A 27,671-nucleotide genomic window follows, 5' to 3' on the forward strand; every position below is an offset into this window, starting at 1 on the left:
ATATGTTAAGAGAACCCAGCAATAATTAGTAAACGAGGCATATAAAGCAGGGGAACAGAAGAGAAGGGAAAAGAAACAGGAAGGGAAAACAAAAAGAAGAGGAGGGGAAGTAGAAAGGGAGCAAGGGGGAGGGAAGGAGAAAAGGGTTATGGACTAGTGTTGTTCATGAATATTCGCAATGCGAATTTTATTTGCGAATATCGCAAATTTTTGAATGTGCTATTTTTCGCATATGCGCATTTTCGCATATGCGAAAATAAAATGCAAATGTTACGAATATGCGAATTTAGCAAATATATGACGAATATTCATCCATATATTCGCGAAATATCGCGAATTCGAATATGGCCTATGCTGCTCAACACTATTAAGATAAGAAACCAAGGAAAAAATGGACCCTATGTAGGCGCTGCTCACAACCAAAGTATACAGCACAAAGTGTAGAAGAAAAAGTATTTTTTTATTTGCTTCCAATTGGAGGCAAATAAATACAGTGCCTTGGCACTTTTTCTTCTACACCTTGTGCTGTATACTTTGGTTGTGAGCAGCGCCTACATAGGGTCAATTTTTTCCTTGGTTTCTTATCTACATGTGTATGGGAGAAGACCTTATCCTCTCCCATCTGGACCTCGGGCTTGCAGGTTGCCACCACCAACCTACCCCTACTGGAGTAACCTTAAGCGGTTGATATGCCTGTTTTCTTCGCTATCTGGTGAGCGACCACTCTATAGAGTCCACTTCACCACTGTCCCGTCCTGGTTGTTTTGGTGTTAAGGGTAATACACGAGGTGCTGTCCTCTGTCTCCCTGTTTTTTTCTCCCTCTGCATATAGGTCAACACTATTAAGGACAAGGAAAATGAACAAGGTGCAAAATCTAACAAATATCTAGCAAAATCTCCAGGTAACCATTAGGAAACTGCAATCCTACAAGGGGCATGGAACAGGAGAGCATCCATATGGGGAGGGGGATGGGGAGGAAAGTGGTGGTGGTGGTGGGGGGGGGGGGAGAGACAGGAGGTAGTTGAGTCCATCGTCCTGCAGAAGTCCAGATCCCGGTGATGGGGAATCGTAGTAGAATAAGTCCTCCAATACATTAACAGCTGCCTCGGGATTTAGGGAAGGGTCACATAGCATAGTAGCAGGTAAACAACGGTAAAGTCTAATGAGGTCGGGAATAGGAACAATAGTCCTCATAAAGTGACAGTGCAGCATTCAGGTGGGAAAACAGGCTTATGACCACACATGGGGAGGGTTGGGGGGGGGGGGGTCACCACGGCAACAAGTAGCACGGGGCACAGTGGTGGGAAGTTAGGACTATCCCAGAGTGTCCAGCACATGAAGTTGCAGAGCCGTCATGGGAATGACCAGCAGTTCCAGGGAGTGTACTTGCCTCGAGGCCCAGTCACCCGCCTCCCGAGGCGAATGAAAAAAAAGAGCACGGTGTCCATCTACCACTTTGAGCCTAGCCAGGTAGACCATGGAGTAAGTAGGGCTGCAACGATTAATCAACGTTATCGATAAAATTTGATAACGGGATTCGTTGTCGACGAATCCCGTTATCGAATAATCGGCTGATTCTTTGTCCGGGTTTCGGCTGTGATAACACTGCTGCGGGCGCGCGGTCAGATGCTAGTCCGCAACGCCGCAGCCTCTGTGTCTAGTCCCTGTTACACCCTCCACTACTCACTTCTCACCAATCACGTGTGCGGCAGCTTCTCTGAACTCCTCCCCTCCCCCACCGCTTGGACGCTCTACACTCCGTACTACTGCCGCCAGTAGGACAGTTTCCTGCAGTTTAATGCGCCCTGACCCTGTTACTGCCGCATTGCTTATTGACACACACATGGGGGGTATCTGCAGAGCATCTACGGACACTAGGATGCAATGCTCTGCACATACCCCCATGTGTATAGTAGTGTAAGTGTGTACTACATTCACACTGCTATACACATGGTAGTATGTGCAGAGCATTGCATCCTAGTGTCTGTACTACAGACACAGAGGTGCAATGCTCTGCATATACCCCTATGTGTATAGCATTGTGTACAGAGCATTGCACCCGTGTCTGTAGTACAGACACTAGGATGCAATGCTCTGCACATACTACCATGTGTATAGCAGTGTGCATGTAGTACATACTTACACTACTATACACATGGGGGTATGTGCAGAGCATTGCACCCTACTACAGACACAAGGGTGCAACGCTCTGCATATACCCTTATGTGTATATCGGTAAGCAGTGCATACCGCTTTACCCGTGGGGGTTTGTGCAGAGCATTCCACCCTTGTGTCTGTAGTACACAAGGGTGCAATGCTCTGCACATACCCCCATGGGTAAAACAGTGTGTATGTAGTACATATACACTGCTATACACATGGGGGGTGCAGAGCATTGCATCCTAGTGTCTGTACTACAGACATGGGTCGGGTGCAATGCTCTGCAGTCTGCAAATATCCCCATGTGTATAGGAGTGCTATAGAAAAAGTGTAAAAAGTAAAAACAAATTCAATGTAAATAAACTGCCCCCCAATAAAAATTAGCTCCACCTTTTCCTATTGCTATACAAAAATCGTTAAAAAAATAAAAAAATGTTTTTACATATCTGATACTGCCGCATGACTAATTATCTAAACTATTAATATTAAATGTTAGTAAATCATTAACATTTTATCTTAATAATTCAGACAGTTACCCATGCATCAGTATCAAATTTATGCTGGTTTCTGTACAGGATCATTAATAATGACCCTGTATAGCAACCAGCATAAACTTAAAAAAAAAAAAAAAGTCAAAAATTGCTGTTGTTTGGTCACATCACATGCTAGAATACTTTTAATATGGCCATTGTACATAATTCTTCAAGTAGAATCAGTTGGACCCCTTATTTTGGCATTTTTACGTTTTTTTCCGATTAATCGATAAAATAATCGACAACTAATCGATTATTAAAATAATCGTTAGCTGCAGCTCTAGGAGTAAGGTATAGTAAGTTCCCGCAGCCTCCCCTTCACTGCCTGGAATGTTGCTCATTTCTTCTGTAGATCAGGAGAGAAGTCAGGGAAAACTGGACTTCGCCAGGGCCATCTTGGTTCCCACTGTGGACAAAAGATTGCAGCTTTTCGGCCGCAGATAAAGGTTTCATGGGACCTATTACTGGTCCAGCTGACTTATGACGGTTCCGTAGCCTTTGGGGAAGTGGTGGGGAGTCCAGGATTCTAGCAGCATGATCGGGTTACTCGGTCTCGAAACAGAGCTAACGCGCCATGTGACTGCTCAGCTCAGCAGACAGGCCATGCCCCCAGCCATCATTTTAGCTGCGCTTTTCCATACTTTATCAGCCCGAAAAAAATTTATTTTTATGCTGGTCAGCAACAGTCCGGTAGGTGTGGCTGGGGTTTGCAATGCTCTGCCGCCTCCACGCCTATCCTCCCTACATCAGTGCTGGGACAGATGTGTCTTAGACACAGAGATCATCAGCGCATGTGCTCGCTCCCCCGGCGAGCACTCTCCCGCCGTCTGACGCCTGTGCAGTGAAAGAGGCGCGCTCTCTTCCTCTAGTGATAGCACAGGCACATAGAGGTGTCAGACAGCGGGGCAAGCGCTCCCTCTGTGAAGTCACGGCAGGCTGTGCTTCTTGTAGACCCAAGGGATAAAAGGAGAGAAATCACCCTAAAATTTTTAACCCAATTTCTCTTGAGTAAGGAAATATCTCATATGTGTATGTGAAGTGCTCTGTGGGTGCACTAGAAGGCTCAGAAGGGAAGGAGCGACAATGGGATTTTGGAGAGTGAATTATTCTGAAATAGTTTTGGGGGGGCATGTCACATTTAGGAAGCCCCTATGGTGCCAGAAAGGCAAAAAAAACAAAAAAACACATGGCATACTATTTTGGAAACTACACCCTCAAGGAACGTAACAAGGGGTCCAAGAGCCTTAGCACCCCACAGGTGTTGATGACTTTTCGTTAAAGTTGGATGTGTAAATGAATTTTTTTTCCCCCAATTTTTTTATTTTTATAAGGGGTAATAGGAGAAAATGTCCCACAAAATTTGTAACCCCATTTCTTCTGAGTATGGAAATACCCCATGTGTGGACGTCAAGTTCCCTGAGGGCTCAGAAGGGAAGGATTCACATTTGGCTTTCTAGAAAGCAAATTTTGCTGATATGGTTTTTGGGGGACGTGTCACATTTAGGAAGCCCCTATGGTGCCAGAACAGCAAAAAAAAAAAAAAACTACACCCCTCAAGGAAAGTGAGCCTAAACACCCCACAGGTGTTGACGACTTTTCGTTAAAGTCAGATGTGTAAATGAAAAAAAAGGGGTAATAGGAGAAAATGCCCCCCAAAATTTGTAACCCCATTTCTTCTGAGTATGGAAATACCCATGTGTGGACGTCAAGTTCTCTGCTGGCGAACTACAATACTCAGAAGATAAGGAGCGCCATTGAGCTTTTGGAGAGAGAATTTGGTTGGAATAGAAGTCGGGGGCCTTTACAAAGACCCCCGTGGTGCCAGAACCCAGTGACCCCATTTTGGAAACTACACCCCTCACAGAATTGAATGAGGGGTGCAGTGAGCATTTACACCCCACTGGCGTCTGACAGATATTTGGAACAGTGGACTGAGCAAACGAAAAATTACATTTTTCATTTTCACAGACCACTGTTCCAAAAATCTGTCAGACACCTGTGGGGCGTAAATGCTCACTGTACCCCTTATTACACTACGTGAAGGGTGTAGTTTCCAAAATGGGGTCACATGTGGGGGGGGTCCATTGTTCTGGCACTATGGGGGGGCTTTGTAAACACACGTGGCCTTCAATTCCGGACACATTTTCTCTCCAAAAGCCCAATGGTGCTCCTTTTCTTCTGAGCATTGTAGTGCGCCCGCAGAGCACTTTACATCGACATATGGGGTATATACTTATTCTTTTCCCTTGTGAAAATAAAAAATTTAGGGTAACACCAGCATTTTAGTTAAAAAAAAAAAGTTTTTCTTTTTTTTCATTTTTCCATCCAACCTTACCGAAAAATCCTCAAACACCTGTGGGGTGTTAAGGCTCGCTATACCCCTTGTTACGTTCCATGAGGGGTGTCACGGTAAAATGTAAAATCAGCCACCCCTGTGCTAATCCCCAATTTAGGCCTGAAATGTACATAGTGTGCTCTCACTCCTGAGCCTTGTGCGTTCGCAGAGCATTTTACGCACACATATGGGGTATTTCCGTACTCAGGAGAAATTGCGTTACAAATTTTGGGGGTCTTTTTTTCCTTTTACCTCTTGTGAAAATACAAAGTATAGGGCAACATCAGCATGATAGTGTAAAAACGTTTACTTTTTTACACTAACAGGCTGGTGTAGACCCCAACTTTTCCTTTTCATAAGGGGTAAAAGGAGAAAAAGCCCCCATAAATTTGTAACGCAATTGCTCCCGAATACGGAAATACCCCATATGTGGCCCTAAACTGTTTCCTTGAAATACGACAGGGCTCCAAAGTGAGAGAGCGCCATGCGCATTTGAGGACTAATTTAGGGATTGCATAGGGGTGGAAATAGGGGTATTCTACGCCAGTGATTTCCAAACAGGGTGCCTCCAGCTGTTGCTAAACTCCAAGCATGCCTGGACAGTCAGTGGCTGTCTGGAAATGCTGGGAGTTGTTGTTTTGCAACAGATGGAGGCTCCGTTTTGGAAACACTGCCGTGCAATACGTTTTTCATTTTTATTGGAGGGGGGGGGGCAGTGTAAGGGGGTGTATATGTAGTGTTTTACCCTTTATTTTGTGTAGTGTAGTGTTTTTAGGGTACATTCACACGGGCGGGGGTTTACGTTGAGTTTCCCGCTAGGAGCTTGCGCTGCAGTGGAAAATTTGCCGCAGTTCAAACTTGAAGCAGGAAACTCACTGTAAACCCACCCGTGTGAATGTACCCTGTACATTCACATGGGGGGCAAACCTCCAGCTGTTGCAAAACTACAACTCCCAACATGCACTAACAGACAGTGCATGCTGGGAGTTGTACTTTTGCAACAGCTGGAGGCACACTGGTTGAATAACCTTCAGTTAGCTTCTGCTATCTAACTCAGTGTTTTTCCAACCAGTGTGCCTCCAGCTTTTGCAAAACTACAACTCTCAGCATGTACTGATCGCCGAAGGACATGCTGGGAGATGTAGTTATGCAACAGCTGGAGGTATGCAACTACAACTCCCAGCATGGCGAGACAGCCGTCTGCTGTTCGTGCATGCTGGGAGTTATAGTTTTGCAAGATTTAGAGGGCCACAGTATAGAAACCACCACACAGTGATCTCCAAACTGTGGCCCTCCAGATGTTGCAAAACTACAAATCCCAGCATGCCCAGACAGCAAACTGCTGTGTGGGCATACTGGAAGTTGTAGTTTTGCAAGATCTAGAGGGCCACAGTTTAGAGACCACTGCACAGTGATCTCCAAACTGTAGACCTCCAGCTGTTGCAAAACTACAAATCCCAGCATGCCCAGACAGCAAACAGCTGTCTGGGCATGCTGGGAGTTGTAGTTTTGCAACATTTGGAGGGCTACAGTTTAGAGACTGTATCCCTCCAGATTTTGCTAGGCAACTCACCGTTTTCCGTAGTCTGCACCAGGGAGCCAGCCGCACGTCATCGCCGCCCGCTGCCACATCCGCTGATCACCACCGCCGATGGTAAGTGACCTCCGGCGCCAGTCACAGGACAGTTCCCCCGTTCTGCCCGGACTACTGTGGGTGGGCAGAACGGGGGAACCAAACTTTAACCCCCCTGCCCCGATCTGCTATTGGTCGGTCGCTTCTGACCGACCAATAGCAGGGATAGAAGGGGTGTCTTAGACAGCCCCGATCCCCCTTATTTTCCGGGTCACCAGGTCCCCGGAGACCCGTATGACCCAGAATCGCCACAGATCGCCGGTCTGAATTGACTCAGGACCCCCCCCCCCCCCCCCGGGTTTGCAGGTGCAGGTGACACTGATGACAAAAGTACTTACCTTTTCCCTTTCCATGGCGGGGCTCTTTGGTAATCTCCTCCGTTAGCTCCGTTCCGGGCACCCGGCTTGGGACACAGGTGGAGCTTAGTGACGTCACTGCTGCTGTTCTCTCACAGCGGGACCCAGCAGGGAGCAGCAGTGGTGATATCACTAAGATCTGCCCATGCCCCAAGCCGCTGCTGCTCTCTGCAGGGTCTCGCAGCAGAGGTGACATCAGTAAGCTCTGCCCATGCCCCAAGCAGGGCGTCCGGAGTGTAGCTAACAGAGGAGATTACCGGAGACCCGTATGACCCGGAATCGCCACAGATCGCAGGTCTGAATTAACTCAGGACCCCGGTGGGGACCGAAATTTCCACTGGCGTACAGGTACCAGGTATGCACTGGGTCCTTAAGTACCAGGTGCATTAAATGTTTTTATTGTCTATGTGACCATCATGCATGTTGTTTTTTTGATATGTAATACAATTTTGTGATACAATTGTTAATCTGGTGGTGTGCACTCTATATTCAGTGGTTGCTTTTCTTGGAGTAGAACCTGCACTAACCTGTCAGTACCGACAGATAGTGCAGGTGACACATGACAACGGTACTTACCTTGTCCCGTTCCGTGTCGGGGATCTTCGGTTATCTCCTCCATTAGCTCCGCTCCGGGCACCTGGCTTGGGACACAGGCGGAGCTAAGTGACGTCACCGCTGCTGTTCTCTCACAGCGGGACCCAGCAGGGAGCAGGGAGCAGCAGCGGTGATGTCACTAAGCTCCGCCCATGCCCAAAGCCGCTGCTGCTCTCTGCAGGGTCTCACAGCAGCGGTGACATCAGTAAGCGGAGCTAAAGGAGGAGATTACCGAAGATCCCCGCCGGGGAATGGGACAAGATGAGTATAGTTGCCATCAGTGTCACCTGGACTATCTGTCGGTACCGACAGGTTAGTGCAGGTGACACTGGTGACAGATTTCCTTTAAGAAAACCTGTTGTCAAGGACCTTGTTGTTAAGAGGAGTATGCAGAGGTGAACATGTGACTTATCTGCCCAATGGGAAGGCTCTAAATTATCTCCTTATATACTGTAGCTAGAGTTCAGTTCAGTCAGTTCTGAGGTACAGTTTGGTGAAGTGTGAAGTCTGTGAGGTGATCCTGAAGGAGGCCTAGTCCAGCAACCACGCATCTACTACCAGTTAACCCCACTACCCAGTTGAAAGTCAAAGCCTTGAGGTAAGCCTACAGTCTTGGGGATGTAATTCAAGTCAAGTCCAGCAAGTTAGTCAAGTCCAAGTCACTAAAGTCTAGCGTGGGCTGCAACACAAGTCAAAGTCAGTCATATACAGCACAATCAACTATAAGTCCCAGTAAGCCGATAAGCTTCCTTAAAGGGTACCTCTCATAAAAAAAACTTTTGATATATTATAGATTAATGTATTCAGAATAACTTTACAATTGCATGTTATTAAAAAATATGCTTCTTTCTATTTAATTTTCCACTTTGAAGAAATGACCACTAGGGGTCTCCCTACCAGTCCTGGCAGCAAGCATTTCAGACTCATGCTGGAGTCCTAAACACTACGAGCTGCCAGTCTGCTTTGTTCACAAAGGAGAACACTCAGAGCTGCCAGCCTGCTTTGTTCACAGCCTGTTTGGCTGTGAACAGAGCAGGCTGGCAGCTCTGAGTGTTTAGGACTCCAGCATGAGTCAGAAATGCTTGCTGACAGGACTGACTGGGAAAAATACAATAGAAAGAAGCATATTTTTCATTAACATGCTATTGGAAAGTTATTCAACATTTATTAATCTAAAATATATCAAAAGTTTATTTGATGAGAGGTACCCTTTAAATTCACCCTGCATCTCCTTCATGCTAATCTGAGCCGTAAGGGATTGTACCATCTTTCCAACCTCAGTAAAGCCAGCCAGTTAACTGCAACCTTACGTCTGAGTGACTATTTGCCTGTGCCTGGCACAGGTGAAGCTGGCCTACCTCGGGTGGTGTATAGGTCAACCACGCCCTGGCTTCATGAAAAGGTTAATACACACATTACCCTCACCAACACCACACTTTGCCATGATAATCCGGATATTAAAGTGTCCTCAAACGAGAGGGGAATTGTCCAATGCTAAAATTCCTCAGTGTAAACGGGTCTCGTGGGAAGACCAATTCACACTTATGTTAAAGGGGTATTCCAGGCCAAAACATTTTTATATATATCAATTGGCTCCGGAAAGTTAAACAGATTTGTAAATTACTTCTATTAAAAATCTTAATCCTTCCAATAGTTATTAGCTTCTGAAGTTGAGTTGTTGTTTTCTGTCTAACTGCTCTCTGATGACTCACGTCCCGACTCACTGTGCAGTTCCTATGGGGATATTCTCCCCTCATGCACAGCTCCCGGGACATGACATCCTCATTGAGCAGTTAGACAGAAAACTTCAGAAGCTAATAACAATTGGAAGGATTAAGATTTTTTAATAGAAATCATTTTCAAATCTGTTTAACTTTCCGGAGCCAGTTCATATATGTATATATATATATATATATATATATATATATATATATATATAAGGTTTTGCCTGGAATACCCCTTTAATGTTCACTGTGCTTAATTCTGCTTGAAAAATTACGCGGGAATTGTACAGTGTGAATGTAGCCTAAGGCAGATGCACATTTTCCCTGCTTCTATCACGTTAGCTTAAAGAAGAAGATTCAATGTTCAAGTGTAAGGATCTGGATGACTTTGACAGATGACAACTGGTTAATTGGGGACAGGGTGAAGGATGCTCAAGACTCATTAATATATAATCAAATTCCCCAAAGGTCCCCCCCTAAAACCAAATGTTTATTTCACCACACAGCTTCTTGTATTATGTGTTACCTCTGTAGTGTAGCCTGGCTTGTGCTCCACTGGACTTTGAGAGGAGACCTATGACTAAGGGTGGGTTCACACTACGTTTTCTCCCATACGGGAGCGCATACGGCAGGGGGGAGCTAAAACCTTGCGCTCCCGTATGCCTTCGTATGCGCTCCCGTATGTCATTCATTTCAATGATCCGTCCGGAGTGAAACGTTCGGTCCGGTCGGCTCATTTTTGCGCCGTATGCGCTTTTACAACCGGACCTAAAACCGTGGTTGACCACAGTTATAGGTCCGGTTGTAAAAGCGCATACGGCGCAAAAATGAGCCGACCGGACCGAACGTTTCACTCCGGCCGGCTCATTGAAATGAATGACATACGGGAGCGCATACGGTGACATACGGGAGCGCGAGGTTTTAGCTCCCCCCTGCCGTATGCGCTCCCGTATGGGACAAAACGTAGTGTGAACCCAGCCTAAGACTGTCTCTACTGGTTTGATTGCCCAATATATATAAGCAAGCTTCAGGGGTCTTCAGGAGGGTGTATTCCTTCCCTCATGTTTCCTTGGGTAATCTGGAGTGCATCCAGAGAGGAACCCCCAGACCCCAGTGAGTCTGTTGCTGACTAGGCTAGGTCCAGTGAAATAGTAGCACCTAGTCTTTTCTTTGCAATAGAGCCCATGAGGTTTGCCTTTGTCCCTAATGCTTCTGCTTGTGGAACCCCTGTAGTAGGACATGCTAGATAGGTAGAAGCTGTGTTTGCCTTTTGCTGATATATTGAAGATGGAGTCAATGGGGGAGATTTATCAAAACCTGTGCAGAGGAAGAGTGGTGCAGTTGCCCATAGCAACCAATCAGATTGCTTCTTTCATTTTCCACAGGCCTCTTTAGAGGCCTGTGGAAAATGAAAGAAGCAATCTGATTGGTTGCTATGGGCAACTGCACCACTCTTCCTCTGCACAGGTTTTGATAAATCTCCCCCATTATCTCTTTTGGGCTATGTTCACACAGCAAAAAATGTATGAAATGTCCGCCTGGCACTAGGACTGCTTGGAAATGTGCCGTCTCCATAGACGGCAATGCATTTCCGAGTGGAATCCGCAGAAACAATAAACAAGTTCACGGTGCATGCCGAAATCTGGATTTACCGGGCTGGAAAATCTCCTGCGGTAATTTTGTTGTGTGAACAGTGCAGCAGAATCCCACTGAAATTAATGGAACTCTGCTGCAGGGAAATTTCCATTTTATTTATTTCCATTGAGTTTCGGTCAGAAATTCAGCCATGTGAATATGGCCCAAAGGTGAAAGAGATGCAGAAAGGTGTTTTCTCTATGGCCCAGATTTATCAAACTGTGTGAGAGAAAAAATAGAGGGATTTTCCCACAGCAGCCAATCACAGCTCAGCTTTCACTTTACCACAGCTTGTCAGCTGAGCTGTGATTGGTTGCTTTGGGTGAATCCCTCTATTTTTTCTCTCACACAGTTTGATACATCTGGGCCTATGTGCTCTCTGACCAGAAGTCATGTGCTTTAGGATCCTCCCCCTATCCCTGGGGATGGGATGAAACTGGAGAGATCATTCCATAGGCTAAGGGATGGACATGTGACATATTACCAAAACTTTTACAGCATTGATAAGGCTTTTGGGTAGAGAATATTAACCCCTTACATTGATATCAAGCTCAGTAAGCTTAAAGAACAATATATTTGCATTAAAATAAACTTAAAGGGATAAGACTACAGAGTAGGGACTGTTTGAGGCTACTGCCACCCACACAAAGGTGAATTTGTTCCGGGACATCACAGATATACATTGGGATATGGTATACTGATGTATGCTGCAGCATACATGTAGTGAGGCTATTGAGTTTAAAGGGGTACTCTGGTGGAAAACAAGAAAGTTAAACAGATCTATAAATTTCTTCTATTAAAAAAATCTTAATCCTTCCAGTACTTATCAGCTGCTGTATACTACAGAGGAAGTTGTATTTATTTCTGGAATTCTTTTCTGTCTGACCACAGTGCTCTCTGCTGCTGACACCTCTGTTCATATCTGGAATTGTCCACAGGAGAGGTTGGCTGTGGGGATTTGCTGCAGAGCAGAGAGCACTGTGGTCAGACTGAAAATGAAATTCAAAAAGAAAAGAACTTCCTCTGGAGCATACGGCAGCTGATAAGCACTGTGAGGATTAAGATTTTTAAATAGAAGTAATTGACAAATCTGTTTTAACTTTCTGGCACCAGTTGATTTTTAAAATAATTGTTTTCTACCGGAGTACCCCTTTAATGAATAGAAAACAGAGAAAGAAACAAATTGTGCGCACCTAGTGAAGCCTGTAGGACCTGTAGAGATATAGGGGGACATTTCCTAATCTAGTCTATTCTGGGTATGCTTATAGACCAGCGTATGTGGTAGTCTCCTGTCTATTGTACTCCTAATTTATCAAAGGTCTCACAGCCCTTGATAAATTCTGTGCTCAGACTTCAGGGTCCACAGCTTAAAGGGAACCAATCAACAGATTTTACCCTATATAATGCTTGGCAAAGCGTTATATAGGGTAAAATCTTTATTTTCACCATTCCCGGGGGACGCTCCTGCCCCCAGGGATGGTGAAGATATGAAGTTATGAACTAGTCACCGCCGCCGCCGTAATGTAGTCACCTGGGCGGGGAGCTCTTCTCACCTACTCCCGTTCTTCGGCCGGCAGCGACGCCCCCTCCGCTTGATTGATTGGCCGCGTCATCACTCTGCTCCGTCTGTTCAGTGAGCGGAACAATGACGCGGCCCGTCAATCAAGCGGAGGGGGCGTCGCTGCCGGCCGAAGAACGGGAGTAGGTGAGAAGAGCTCCCCGCCCAGGTGACTACTTACGGCGCCGGCGGTGACTAGTTTATAACTTCATATCTTCACCATCCCTGGGGGCAGGAGCATCCCCCGGGAATGGTGAAAATAAAGATTTTACCCTATATAACGCTTTACCAAGCATTATATAGGGTAAAATCTGATGATTGGTTCCCTTTAAACTGCATTTAGACCTGCTCCAACATGGTCTGACATTTCAGCGTATTTTGGGCAGATGCGACTTGTCGCACAAAAGTCGCACTTGATAAATTCAGCACCAATGCATTTTCCAATGCATTTCCGTCTAAAATAGACTTGCATGCATCATGTTCTAAAAATCCTCTACAGCAAAAGTCCCAGAAAAGTCGCACATATTTAGACTGCGACTCTCTGTGCGACAAATTTAGACAGGAAAAACCAGTCTAAATCCTTTGATAAATCTCCCCCATAGAACGTAAGCGTGCAAAATGGAACACCTCCTAGAGCAGTGGTCTTCAACCTGTGGACCTCCAGATGTTGCAAAACTACAACTCCCAGCATGCCCGGACAGCCTTTGGCTGTCCGGGCATGCTGGGAGTTGTAGTTTTGCAACATCTGGAGGTCCACAGGTTGGAGACCACTTTCCTAGAGCATATAATGGAAGACAGTGGTCAGCATCATCATGGTCCCACCAGCATCTGCAGCAACTAGACCGGTCATCAGAAGCATAAGCAAAATGTCATGGATTCACAGGAAAAAAAATGAAACCTTGCTTGTGCGCTTCTCTAGATATTGTATCCATTACACTTCGCTTATGCCATGGAGTTTAATGGACAGAGTCTACTACTGATTTATTTTCCATAGATAAAGGGGGAGATTTATCAAATCCTGTCCAGAGGGAAAGTTCCCCAGTTGCCCATAGCAACTAGAGATGAGCGAACTTACAGTAAATTCAATTCATCACGAACTTCTCGGCTCGGCAGTTGATGACTTATCCTGCATAAATTAGTTCAGCTTTCAGGTGCTCCGGTGGGCTGGAAAAGGTGGATACATTCCTAGGAAAGAGTCTCCCAGGACTGTATCCACCTTTTCCAGCCCACCGGAGCACCTGAAGGCTGAACTAATTTACGCAGGATAAGTCATCAACTGCCGAGCCGAGACGTTTGTGACGAGTCGAATTTACTGTAAGTTCGCTCATCTCTAATAGCAACCAATCAGATCTCTTCTTTCATTTTCAACAAGGCCTCTGCAAAATGAAAGAAGCAATCTGATTGGTTGCTAGGGGCAATTGGGTAACTGATCCATTGCACAGGTTTTGATAAATCTCCCCCTTATACATTTTTTCTGAATTCAAGTGTCATCTACCTTTTTTGCAGACACCCTAATGTATTATAGTGAGGTACTGCAAGGGTAGGAGTGAATAGGACTTTAGGGTGCGGCAGCAGAAACACTGCTGATTTTCTACAGTGGATCTTTTGAGAGTGGATCATAAGCACATGAGCAGGGAGGATGGCTCCTTTACTTGAAGTCAGACATCATAACCTTAGTTCTATCACATGATGGGCCTGTAGACTTACATAAAGAGGAGGAGGAGGGATCCTGGGCACTGACGGCTAGTTCTCCCAGCTGGGACCTGTTGAGTCCCATTTAAATGCTGGTGCGCAGATCCCTGAGCAGCTCATTCACCTTCCAAGATGCTGGCTGCAGTAGTGGAGGGGCTGGTGGTGCTCTGCCTGGTCTCAGGCATTCAGGGAGGAAAACGTGAGTGTCAGGGGTTAACACCCTTTCTGTTATTTTACTGTTTTACTATAACACCCAAAAAGTATGCTGATGACCTATTGCAAGCTGATATCTAGGTTGTGTAACTTATGTGCTTTATTTAATGTAAATTCACTGGTCCCTCAACATACGATAGTTTCAACATACAATGGTCTTTTCTGGACCATTGTAACCTGAAACCAGACTCAACATACAATGCTATGGAATCTGCGAAACATGTCAATGATTGGAAGAACTGACCAATCGGAATGGGCATTCACTGGTAAAACCCCTGTAGTCCTAAAGTGCATGCGCTGACTGGTAGCGCCCCCTACAGTACAGGGAGGTATTTCATGTTCTGTATTCTTTACCTGTTCCAGGGTTAGCTGCTCCTTTTGGACACCATGTGAGGCGGCTCCATTTTACTTTTTTTAGGACATTGTGTGTAGTATACAGGACCCTGAAGAAGCTCCTGTCCTCTACATAGATCAGTGTTTCCCAAAGAGGGTGCCTTCAGCTGTTGAAAAACTGCAACTCCCAGCATGCCCGGACAGCCTTCGGCTGTCCGGACATGTTGGAAGTTGTAGTTTTGCAACAGCTGGAGGCACCCTGGTTGAGAAACCCTGAAATAGACAGATTTACAGCTCCCATGAGATCTTTCTTACTTTAATATGTAAGGATTTGATTTATCTATATTAGTTATCTACTTATTCTTTAATCCTCACTTTCCTATTTTTGGATGACATTTTGGTGGCTTCAGAACCAATTACCAGGTTTCCATAGAGTTCTGGTTTTAACATACAATGGTCGTCCCGGAACCAATTAATATTATAACTTGAGGGACTACTGTATTACCCATAATCCTCCTTGGTTTTGTTGACCTGAACAAAATTAACCAAAGTAATTCTATAGTGGTCACTGTAGTCTGTAAGGGGGAGGCTGTGGAATTCTCTTGTCCCTAAAGCTTCTGTAAAGGGTTTTGACTTACATCAGTTAAGTTCCCTAAATTTGTAACGTAGTAAGTACCTATTCTTTATGTATTGCTTAGACTTGTACGTCTGTAAAAAAATATATGTAGCAGATAACTTTCTCCTGCAGAAAAAAAATGGAACCAGCTGTAAAGGTGAAGTTCGACACCGTTCTTAAAATTTTGCCTTCCAGTTGGATCCACTTATTCCTTGGGTATATGTTCTGCTGCAATGTGTGTTTCTACCTTACTTAAAAAAAAAAAACACTGAAGCAGCAAACTTTGTGAAAACCAAAATGTCAGTTTGGGCTCAAATTTTGGCCGTGACTGTATCATGTGAAAAAATTCCGATTAACTTCTCCAACAGACAAATCTTTTCACTGTCCTAAGGACTTGTGTAGGAGTGTACAATGTTATGTCATAACTTAATAGGAGTCTTATGATAGTCACAAAGGACCATGCATCTTCAAGGATGTTATACCTAACCTTTGGTTTACTTGACTTTCTATAATCCTTAAAATGAGTCTTGCTATAGCTTTAGCAGTCTGGTCTGTTTTTGTTGGCCATTAGTGATCCACAAATGTTGAGGCTTTTAAAAACAAGAGCCAAAGATTTTTCTGGTTCCTATATGGCTTAACTTTATTATTTTAACTTTATTTATTTATTTTTTTTAAACCAAGTACAGATACTTTAATTCTAATACTCGCCGATACCAATTGCGAGTACTCTTATTTTAAAGGGAATCTAACACCAGGGTGACCTGGTTTCTGGCGCTGATATGTGGGTTCTCTTTTGTGTACAGTGGAGGCGGCTGCTGTAGTAAGAGCCAAGATTTCTCTCTTCTCCATTGGGCAGAACAGGGAATTTGCATTGGCGGCGAGACCGATGTCTCCGGAGCGATTGCGCTGATGATCACATGGTGAGCAGCGGAAGAAACCGGGTCACCTGCACTATCTACATATAAATTAAAGTTAGTGTAGGTGACTCTGCTGTAAGATTGCCTTTAACAGTAGGTAGTATAGATGGATAGATGTTTTGTGAACAGCAGGGCCCCCACCCTTGTAGTTGCTCACTTGCGGCTGTCCTGTGTTGCCGCCCTGTTTCCCGTTCTGCTGTCCATATCATGGCATGTTCTGGAGGAGCATGTGACATACACAACACTCTGCTTCCTCCATAGTGTTGCGCAGGGGAGGAGGTGGAGTGACGTGTCACATGCTCCTCCATGATGTGGATGGAAGAACAGGGCAGTGGCGCGCCACAGCAGGTATTGGATTTGGTATCGGGTACACTAAATGAGTCCCTGGTACAGATACTAGTATCAGTATCGGGACATCCCTAATTTTGTACCTGTACTACTTCTACCATATAGCATTCTGGCTAGTCTAAATCATGGTGGGTGTGTTTCCTTACCCACCCCCTTAACTGACTGTGTGTGTGTGTGTGTGTGTGTGTGTGTGTGTGTGTTAAAAAAAAAAAAAACTGAGGATAAATGCTACATAATCAAGCATTACAGCTATGTTTACATGGTAGAATCGAGGAAATATTTGGCTCAGAAATTCTACTACATGAAGTTAACATTGTGGTGAGTGGAATTTCCTCTGTCCCATTCACACAGCAGACTTTTTGCTGCGGAAACTCTGCCCCCCAAAATAAACTCAATAGTTTTTGCAGAGTCCATTGAGATCAATAGGACTCTGAATTCTGTCTGTAATCTGTGAGCACAAATTCCTTGCAGAATCTGCAAAAAATCAGCTGCCAGCTTTGCAGAAGGGAATCCAAGTGGAAGCACATTACACTTTGTGATCATGGCCTCAATCTGGCAAGTGCACCCGCCAAAATAGCTCATCTATGTGTAAAATATCTTCTGAAGGAAGAATGAAGTGCTGTGTCCATGTTTACTGTACTTGTAATGTCTTGGTTGTAAAAGTGTGGTTTAAAATAAATATATATAATATACATACATACACTCTCTCTCTCACTCTCTATCTAGGAAACTGCTACACAATGATGACTGGCCACAAGATGGATTTATTTAGCCACTTGTGGGGGTTGCAGTGTCGCACTTTTCATTTAGCTATGATGCAGTGACAACAAATTAGCTTCTGTACCATAGCTTACAATAAAAGTACTTATATTAAACTTGAAAGTGGCCTCTATCTAATTCCACAAAAAAACATTTATCAGCTGTGTCAAGGAGGCAAGGTCTAGTGTCTGCTGTGTTTTAGGGGCCACAATGCCTCCTCTCTGAATGCCTGCCCTCTTTCTGTTTAAAAGTTAAGCAGGACCCTGCTCGAGGCTACGAATTGCGGCACAGGGAGATATTGAAGCAGCGGCATTACTTTTGATGATCTGTGACTTAAAAGTGAAGCTGCTGCTTCAATGGCTCATTGTGCCCCAATTTCGTTGACTTGAGAAGTGCTCCATGCTGTAAGCAGAGCCCTGCATAACTAATCCCATTCAGAGAAGAGGGGTGGTAGCCCTAGGTCACTTCTCCTTGGCACTGCTGATAAAAAAGCATTTTTAAGACAAGGAGGCCACTTTCAAAAAGTTTTTTATATTAAAAAAAGTGGTTGTCAGAGGTTCAGAAGCAAATTTGTGGTGACCGATATTTTATTTGATTTGTCTTGCTGTATACTGATTTATAAGCCGAATGTTTTTCTATGTGCAACTAAACAGTGTTTCAGGATGTCATGGAGTTTGGAAGGGATCCTGGCTCTAGAGGGCAAAGTAACCATATAGATGGGTGGTCTCCTGATACCAACTCCTGGGATGAGAAACTCTACCCTGCCTGGAAGTCTGATGATGCCAGATGGGAAAACTGCTGGAGAGGTATTGCTCAATCTATATTCCCAATGGAATGGACCCATGCATATGACTAAAATGATTACTTATTCTTTGTTCTAGATGGTAAAGTAAAGGCGTTGTTGACCAGTGACAGCCCTGCGCTGATAGGGTCAAATATCACTTTTGCTGTAACCCTGCAGTTTCCCAGATGTCAAAAAGAAAATGAGGATGGAGACATAGTGTATGAAAGAGGGTGTGGAAATTGTAAGTACAACAATGTAGAATTTTGCACATATAAATATTTAGCTGGCATGATATTAAATTGTCTTTATAATAGTCTCTTCCAGCATCCCGGTCCAATATGTGTATAACTGGACCAAGTGGGTAGATGTGTGTGGTGAAGGAAACTGCAGTTTTGCCAACAAGTTTCCTGATGGAAAACCATTCCCACATCACCCCAACTTGGGGCAAAGCAACTTCATTTACATCTTCTCAACTCAAGGTAAACTTCCTGTGTAGTCTCTATAGGATTATATAAACGATGCAGACATAATTTTTACGTTAATAACATTATGTAAAGCATAGGGTCTCATCAGGTACGGAAAAAACTGTAGCAGAATGCACTGCCATCTAAGGGCCAAAAATAATGAACTATGGCTCAGATACTCCTCACAAAAGACCAACTAGATGGTCTGGCAACCAATGGGTGGAGCTAAAACATGAGTGAGTAGGGTCAGGACTGTAATATTCAATTCGAACAAGGCCAATGCTGGAAATAACTCAGAAGTTAAGTAATTACCTTATACTGTATCCGTTAGATATGAATGGCATTATTCTTGGTAAAGTAGTTATGCTGGTATTACTGCGGAGCTATAAAGTTTAGATGATAACTTCACTTATGTTCAGTCCTTTCAGGGCAATTGTGGGCATCTTTTTATAGATCCAGTATGTTTCCAGACATTAACTGTTTGAATCTATTGTTAGCATCCTCCGAAACAAAATCAGAGTGGTGCATATTGGATCAGGGTGCTCTGGATGAAAGTACAATGTTTGGATAAACCATGTAAAAGGAGATATATGTTTATCCTTGTATTGAGACGGTGTTGCTTCAATCACAGATGTAAAGATTGGGTAGTACAGCTGATATACTGCAGTGAACATACGGTACATTGGATGAGTTATATAACAAACATCTACTTACCTGCCAAAGCCAGTTGTTAGAGCTGTTCCCCAGTGGTATGGGAGATACATTCCATTTGTCCGTGTGTGATCTGATTGCAGCAGAGACATCTGGATTTAAAGCATTTGTAACTGCCTATTTTGGAGTGGTTTGCCAAGTACATCTAGCCGGACTTTTTTGTAATCTAACTGCGTGAGCAGGGTTTATTTTTTTTTTTTTTTTTTTTGGGACTGAGCTCTCCGTTAAGTCAGTTTCGGATGCAATCAGATCACAAACTGGCAAATGGAATTTATCTCCCATACCACTGGGGAACAGTTCTCTATTAATTGGCTTTGGCAAGTAAGTCAATGTTTGTCATATACCTCATCCAATGTACCGTATGTTCACTGCAGTATATCGGCCGTACTACCCAATCTTTACATCTGTGATTGAAGCAACACCGTCTCAATACAAGGGTAAAAAAAAATGTGTGTGTGTGTGTGTGTGTGTGTATACTAATTTTTTTTTTTTTTTTTTTTTTTTTTTTTTCTGGATGTTTGTCTAAATCAGTCTTGAAGGATCTGTGATTGTTGTTTTTGAATGTAGATTGATTAGTGCAGTTCTTGCTTATCCTTAGGGAAAATTGGTTATCCACTTTTTAAAATGGGCATTGAAAGTCCAAATAACTTAGTGTCAACTCTTTTTGAAAAAGGTAGAAGTGATTGAGTGATCATGAGATGCAGATGTCCCAAAAAAAGTTAATACTGGCTGTACTGTGTTCTAGGGTGAATTTCAAACCCCATATATTGTGATTGAGCTGGGCAAGAAGTGTAGACGGGGTGTGTGTGGATGGCCTCTCCAAATGGGGGGGGGGGGGAAAAAAAGGTCATCTATATAGTGCCAATATGTCACGATGTGAGCCATTAAGATGGGGTTATTCCAAATGTGTTCAGATTCAAATGCCCTTATAAAATATTGGCGTAAGCTGGTGTGACCTTGTCACCCATCGCTGTGCCAAGGTGCTGTGGTATACTGTGCAATTTTTATTTTTTATAAATTATTAATTAATTATAATATTTATTATTTATTTTCTTTAACATTGACCACTCCTTGGGGCTTCAATGTATTTATGTATAAAGCAGATGCCTGGAAACATACTGGATCTATAAGATGTCCACAATTGCCCCGAAAGGACTGAACGAAATAAGTGAAGTAGTCATCTAAACTGTATCTCCGCAATAATACCAGCATAACTACTTTACCAAGAATAATGCCATACATATCTAAAGGATGCAGCATAAGGGAATTACTCAACTTTGGAGTTATTTCCAAATCCAGCATTGGCTCAGTTCGAATTGAATATTAGTCCTGACCCTGCCGACTCATCTTTAGCTCCGCCCATAGTATGAATCAAACAATGTAAACGCCGCCAGACCATCTAGTTGGGCACTTGTGAGGAGTATCTGAGCCATAGTTCATTATTCTGGCCCTTAGATGGCAGTTTCAGTGCTGCAAGCATGTGCATTCTTAGTTTTCCTCCTCGCCATGACAGCACCACTTGAGAGAGGGACTCTGCACCCAGGACAGTAAACCTAGGAGAATAAAAGGAAGGCCCGTCCTCAGTGGTTTCCTGTCCCTTGGGAAGCCTAGGAGAAGAGCACTTTCTCAAAAGGGGCTTCATAACTATAATATGGCTGGGGGATTCCTGCAGGCTGTTGTGGTATTGCCCTGTGGTCCCTGGTTGGGGCTCCTTGCAGGCTCACTATAGCCTCCATTCAAATCTCCCCCCCCCCCCCCCCTTCCCAAAGCGGCGCGTTCACCTGCCATTTCTGAGCCTGAGGAGTTGCAGCCTCCGGGCGAGCTCCGTAGTGCTGGCGGGTGGTGCCGGAGTCTGAGCGCGGATGCAATGGGAAGGCTGCCGCCTGTAGGGGGTGGGAAGATGACGTCTCTCTGGAGGAAGTGACGTTATGGAGGGTAAGCTGGAGGTCAGGAGTGGTGGATGTGACGTCAAATGCCGACCTCCGGCGTGCAGGGTGCAACATTTTTAAAAATCCAAGGGCCCATTCATTCTGCCTCTTGCTGTGAGCTGGCCAGTCATACCTGGTTTAATTCTGAACAAGTGTTTGCTGTCCAGCCTGGGAGAGGGGTGAGCTTCCTCTGTATCATGAGCTCTGGCGAAGTCCCAAAGAGTGCTCAATATGTCTCTGCTTCAAAGACGCCTATGGTACCGGTGGTCCTGATTTATTTTTTGTATATATTAATTGTGGTCTTTGGTCCTTTAAATAGGGTGATGCGCCTAAAAAAGGCAACAAAGACAAAAAAACACGAATATAATATGTGTAAAGAGAAATTCTGTGGATTATGAAATCTTCAGCAGAAATCAGTTTGTTAATGCAGGATTGACATGAAGTCCCAACCCTTGCACCATCACTACTGCCACAAATGCATGACCTTGATTAGAAAGTAAATTCAAACTTCCATCCAAAATATCTCTGCTGCGGCTAATCCTCAAGTTACTGAAATTGCATCTCCTCCTGTTACAGCTGAGATTAATAATCCAGTGGCGGTTCCTCAGTCTGGAAGAGGGGGATTATTGTGCCAGTGTGTGGGAATCAGGGGACGAGTCAGAAGAGGATACTTCAGGGAAGGCTGCATTCCCATTTGAAGATGCTGACCAATTAATAAAAGCTGTACGGCTGCCATGAATATAGAGGAACCAAGTGAACCTAAATTAATCCAGGACATTGTTTGAAGGCCTGGAAACAAATTATATATTTTTCCCTATTCATATATATCCAATGTTTTTAAAGGAGTGAGGAAAACCCTGATTTAAAAAAAAAAAAAAAAAAAAAAAAAAAAAAAAACCCTAAGAATCATCAAAAGTATTCTTTTGCTTACTGACACAAAGAATTGGGATCCCCCCCCCCCCTTGATGTGGCTATTTACAGAATTTCAAAAAGGGGGAAAAAAAAAAAAATTCTCTCCCATTTGAGGATCTTGGTACCCTCAAAGATCGCATGGATAATAAAAATTGATTTCTCAAGAGAACTGGGGGAGGGGGGCTGCTCTAAAACCAAACATTGCTAGGACCTCACTAGCTAGGTCCGTTATTCTCTGGCTGGATCAATTAACATCAAATATCCAAAATGAAGTCCCTAGAGAAGTTTTTAGCATCTCTCCCTACTATACGTAAAGGAATGGCCTTTTCAGCAGACTCTTCCACGGATGCGTTAACATTGTTTGCCCGTACGGCTGCTCTAAATCAGCCAGAAGGGCTTTATGGCTGAAAAATTAGTCAGGAGATCCCACATCTAACAGTAAATGTGTGTGCAATACCCTGTGAAGGTGAACATTTGTTTGGTTCTTACCTGTCCGACCTTCTTCAAAAAGCCAGTGATAAGGGAAAGGGTTTTACTTTCTCCTTTGCACACACGCGTAATTACTCCTTTTGCCTCAGAAGTAGAGGGGGTCAGTCGGGCCGTTGAAAATTCTCCAAGAAAAAACAGCAGCCTTATGTATAACCTGTTGGGGACAGAGGGTGTACCTGTACGCCATCCGCCCACTCCCTTTCTATAACTCGTCATAGTGGAGTCGGCCCGGAACCTAGCAACTGCCGGGACCCGTGGCTAATAGCACGTGGCATTGATCACGGTGCCATGCCCTATTAACCCTTTAGACGCGGCATCTAAAGTGAAAGTAAACTGCTGCCAGTTGGCTCAGGCAGCTGTTCGGGATTGCCGTGGCGAAATATCTGCATCCCGAACAACTGTAGGACAGCTCCCTCCTTGCTGTCCGATCACGGAATGACTGCTCAGTGCCTGAGATCCTATGAGAAACCATTGATCAGTGCGTGCAGTGTTATAGCCCCCTATGGGAGCTATGACATTGCAAAAAAAGTGAATAAAGATCATTTAACCCCCTTCCCTAATAAGTTTGAATCACCCCACCCCTTTCCCAATTAAAAAAAGTGTAAATAAAAAACGTGATTATCGCCGCATGCGGAAATGTCTGAATTATTAAAATATATCATTAATTAAACCACTGTCAATGGCGTACATGCAAAAAAATCCAAAGTCCAAAATAGCATATTTGGTCACTTTTTAGATCATGAATAAAAGGCAATCAAGAAGTCTGATCCAATACAAAAATATTGTACAACTAAACTTCAGATCACAGCACAAAAAAAAATTAGCCCTCATACTGCCCCGTACACGGGAAAAAAAATAATTTTTTCCTGCATGTAGTTATATTTTTTTATTTATTTTTCACAGAAGTACGACAAAATTAAACCTATATAAGTAGTGTGTCATTTTAATCGTATGGACCTACAGAATAAAGATAAGGGGGTGTTTTTACAGAAAAATGTACTGCATAGAAACAGAAGCCCCCAAAAGTTACAAAATGGCATTTTCTTCAATTTTGTCGCACAATGATAGAGATAGAGAGATCTATCTCTCTATCTCTTATATTTTTTCCCATTACTCTGTAGATTTTTGGGTAAAATGACTGTCATTACAAAGTAGAATTGGTGGCGCAAAAAAAGCCATCCTATGGATTTTTAGGTGCAAAATTGAAAAGGTTGTTTTTTTTTTTTTTTTCTCCTTCCTGGCAGGCAGTTCCCAAATTCTGGACATTGTTCAGAATGGGTTAAAATGGGAATTTTGCAGCCTCCCACCCACTCGCTTTGTCATCACAAAATATCCCTTAGGTTCAGCGGGCCAGCTTTCTAGCCAACGGATTTTTTATTTTTTTATAGAAAAAGGGGTCCCAGTGCCTCCAAGTCAGGGAAAGACAGGGCTTCTATTCCACTTTTATTTACAAAAAAATAACGTGCGTAAATATCCAATCTATTAGAGTGAGTTTTTTATTTTTTTTTAAATGTGCCATCGACCATGCAGTCTAATTAGTCCAAAATTGCGCATTTTTGGTCACTTCATATACCATACAAAACGTAAGCGATCAAAAAGTCCCATAAAAAATAAATTGTACCACTAAAAACTACAGATCAAAGCACAAAAAATTGATCCCTCATATAGCTCCTCAAAATTGGAAGCATTATGATTTTGAGGAAGGGGGGGGAAGGAAAGCTAAAGTACCAAAAATTGGCCTGGTGGGCTTAAATTTTTTATTTTTTTTTGTTAGACTTACCGCAGCTGTCTAAATTTTTTAGGACCCCCCCATTGAGCTGCAAGTTACATATGTGTAAAGTGTTTAAAACTAAAATGAATCTGTTCAGTAACCTAGTTTAGGCTTCTAGAAATATGTAAAGAGGAAGAGTGGAGGGGAAGCATTTTATAATTTTCTAGAATATCCAATGGTTTACAAATGTTTAACTTTAGTCTACCTCAGGTTCTTTATATTTTCTCTTTTAGGCCAGTATTACCAACAGATTGGGAGACCTTCTGCTGTTCTGTCCATAAATACTACAAACATCACAGCTGGCACACAAATGATTGAGGTCGCTGTATACAGAAGAGGGGATCAGGAACATTACCCGGTTGCTAAAGCAAGTAGTATCTATGTTGTAACTGGTAAGCTTTGAACATTTGGCTAGAATATACATGACATTTTTCCTCCAGAACACAAAATAAAGCAACTTTCTAAATTTGGTCTAAACTTTTATCATTTTTAGCTGCTAACCATAAGATAAATCTGTCAGGTCATAAACTCTGCTGTTAACAGCCGGAAGATGGAGGGGGTTATACTTCAGCTTACATAGTTGATGGTGAGAGAAATCTTGGACAGTTAACAGAAGTTGGGGGTTAGAGGAGAGCACATGAAGCGAGATTATGATTCTCCCATATAGGTGGTCTAAGAGTAGAGAGAATATGGAGCCTATACAACGCACAGTAGAAGCAAAAAAGCTTTAATGTAGACTTATGGTGCAAAATATTTTGCTGTGCAGAGAAAGATGAGAACTGATGTCCCTAGCCTTTAAAGCGTACCTATCATATCCTACAAAAGGTACCTACTTATGACCATGTTCATCAAGTTTTTGACACTATCACCTATATTATAAACATACCTCATTTAGTTAGATTAGTGTCAAAATTCTCTCAGGAAGAGGGCATGTTCCTCCTTGTGGTGGTGGGAGGTGATTGATTTGTCTGCTCATGCAGCCTTGTCCATGAGTCATCTCTTGTCCATGAATTGTGGACAAGCATGATGCTGCTGCAGGACTGGTTGGTGTCCCAGTAGGTATGGAGACCCCCTAGTGGTGGGCTTTTCGGGGTGTTTTTTTTTTTTTTTTTTTTTTTAAGACCTTTTTATAATATGGCTGTTCAAAAAATTATGATCAGTAACAAAAAGGTTTTTGATCTGACAGTGCCAATTTAAACTCTAGTGCACTAGCAAAACACAGTACTTTTTGTTGGTGGTCTTGTTCACAAATCCATTTTTAAAACATTAGATTTGGAATTCTAAGTTACCGGTAATAGTCATGTACATGACCCTTATCTGTTAACCAAAGCAGTGTGTCTGATGTAAATTTTACATTGGGATATCTTTGGGGTGGCAGCATACATGCTTAGGGGTTCTGACCACTGCAGAGTTCAGTGACATGATCCCCTATTGTGTGGACAGAAAGATTTAAAAAAAGTCATTTTGGCACCACCTAATCCTTTTATTGGGTGGAGAACTGGAACCTTCCATTCAACTGAAGGATCTGGTGGTGGTGCTGCAAAAGAAAATTCTGGATTATCTGATACCTAGGAGGTTGGGGAGGGCTTCACATTGCAGGCACCTGGTTGAAAATGGAGTAAACCACAGTAGCTAGAGTGGTTGTGGTGGTAAAACTCTAAACTTTGGCTATTGTGTAGATAGGAAATAACCTTTTTGATCTTGAGGGTGATCAAGTTTAAATGTGTGATAACTTACACAGCGTGAACATTTAAATGTGTTTTTTATTTTTATTTTTTTTTAAGATCAAATTCCATTTCATGTGAACATTTTCCAGGAGAATGACAAGAATTCCTCAGACAACATCTTTATAAAGGATTCTCCAATTGAATTTAACATCCAAATCCATGATCCAAGCCACTACCTCAATAAATCTAAACTGACATTTGACTGGGACTATGGTGATGGGAGTGGATCATTTGCTTCCAAAAACACAGTTTCCAGCCATACATATACTCTGCTTGGAAATTTCAGTGATAACTTGGTCATTAAAGTTGCCATTCCTGGTCCATGTAAACCTGTGACTCCTACTCCAATCCCTACAACAAATATACAAACTACCACCAGCACCTTAACTACTGGTAAGTTGTAAAAATCTATGTAAACAATAGTGTTGAGCGGCATAGGCCATATTCGAATTCATGATATTTCGCCAATATTCGCGTTTATTTTCGCATATGCGAAAATTTACATTAGCAAAAATTAGCATATACGAAAATCAGCATAAGCAAAAATTAGCATATGCAAACTTCCACATATGCGAAAATTCGTACGCCAGTCTCTCACAGTAGTATTAGAGCCTTCTTTACACTACACAAGCTGGAAGCAGAGAGGGATGATCACTGATGTGTACTGTGGGAAAAAAAACAAATATTCGACATTGCGAATGTAATATGTATATGTGTGTGTGTGCTATATTCGCATTGCAAATATTCACAAGCAACACTAGTAAACAATAGGTCATTTTGGATGACACATTACATTCTAAGTAATATTTTGTACCACTATCTAGACTTTTAAAATGATCCTTAAAAGTGACCTAGTATATAGATAACACAGGTACACATAATGGCTGTTGCTCACAGATCAGTTTCCCTTCTACCCTCTGAAATATTCACAAAGCACAGCCCCTTTCCCAACCATCGAAATGGGACAGCTTCAGTCTATTGTTGCCTATGTCCATCAAACCTGCTGTAAATACAGATAAAAAAAAAAAAAACTGGAACAAAATAAAAAAAGGCAAAAATAGAAACCGATTGGAAAAGAGAACACTTCAGTATCTGACTTGAATAAGTAGTCAGTCTAAAACAGGAGACTTATTCACTTTTTTTTTTTTTTTTTTAAGCTTGTACGTCAGAGGTACTCCAGAACAAAACATCTTATTCCTTATCTGCTGGATAGGGGTTGTCAGATCACGGTGGGGTCCGACAACCCCCCCCCCCCCCTTGTGATCTCCTGTCCAGCACACTAACTTTTTCCATGCACTAAGTGTACAGATATCTGAACAACGCACAAAGGGGTGGCGAGCACGTCTCCTCTATTTAGATTTATGGAAAAGCTGGAGATTCACCCCTCTAGCGTTGGTGTCAGCCACTGCTTCGTGCGCTTGACAGTAAACTGGTTGACAGTAAACCATGCACGAAGCAGAGGTCCCAGTGGTCTTATT

The 27,671-nt window shown here is 43.1% G+C and overlaps 1 protein-coding gene across 9 annotated transcripts in view; it reads left to right on the forward strand.

Annotated features, from left to right (window-relative positions):
• Positions 1 to 1,323: 1,323 nt before the first annotated feature.
• LOC130273277 (protein QNR-71-like) overlaps positions 1,324 to 27,671 on the forward strand; it is a 32,517-nt gene continuing 6,169 nt past the window's right edge. The window contains exons 1-6 of one of the 9 annotated variants that reach the window (XM_056519784.1): positions 1,324 to 1,471; positions 18,061 to 18,213; positions 18,289 to 18,432; positions 18,506 to 18,670; positions 24,700 to 24,858; positions 26,251 to 26,586. In XM_056519784.1, coding sequence (XP_056375759.1) covers positions 18,075 to 18,213; positions 18,289 to 18,432; positions 18,506 to 18,670; positions 24,700 to 24,858; positions 26,251 to 26,586 — 943 coding nt within the window. In that variant the 5' untranslated portion in view covers positions 1,324 to 1,471; positions 18,061 to 18,074. Of the gene's footprint in view, positions 1,484 to 8,062; positions 8,211 to 9,681; positions 9,707 to 10,372; positions 10,450 to 10,565; positions 10,587 to 10,846; positions 11,010 to 11,348; positions 11,488 to 13,908; positions 14,421 to 18,060; positions 18,214 to 18,288; positions 18,433 to 18,505; positions 18,671 to 24,699; positions 24,859 to 26,250; positions 26,587 to 27,671 lie in introns of those variants that run through there. The other 8 variants (XM_056519781.1, XM_056519782.1, XM_056519780.1 and 5 more) reach the window with 8 other exon arrangements.

Source organism: Hyla sarda, chromosome 5 (assembly GCF_029499605.1).
Source record: "Hyla sarda isolate aHylSar1 chromosome 5, aHylSar1.hap1, whole genome shotgun sequence".
Taxonomy (NCBI): domain Eukaryota; kingdom Metazoa; phylum Chordata; class Amphibia; order Anura; family Hylidae; genus Hyla; species Hyla sarda.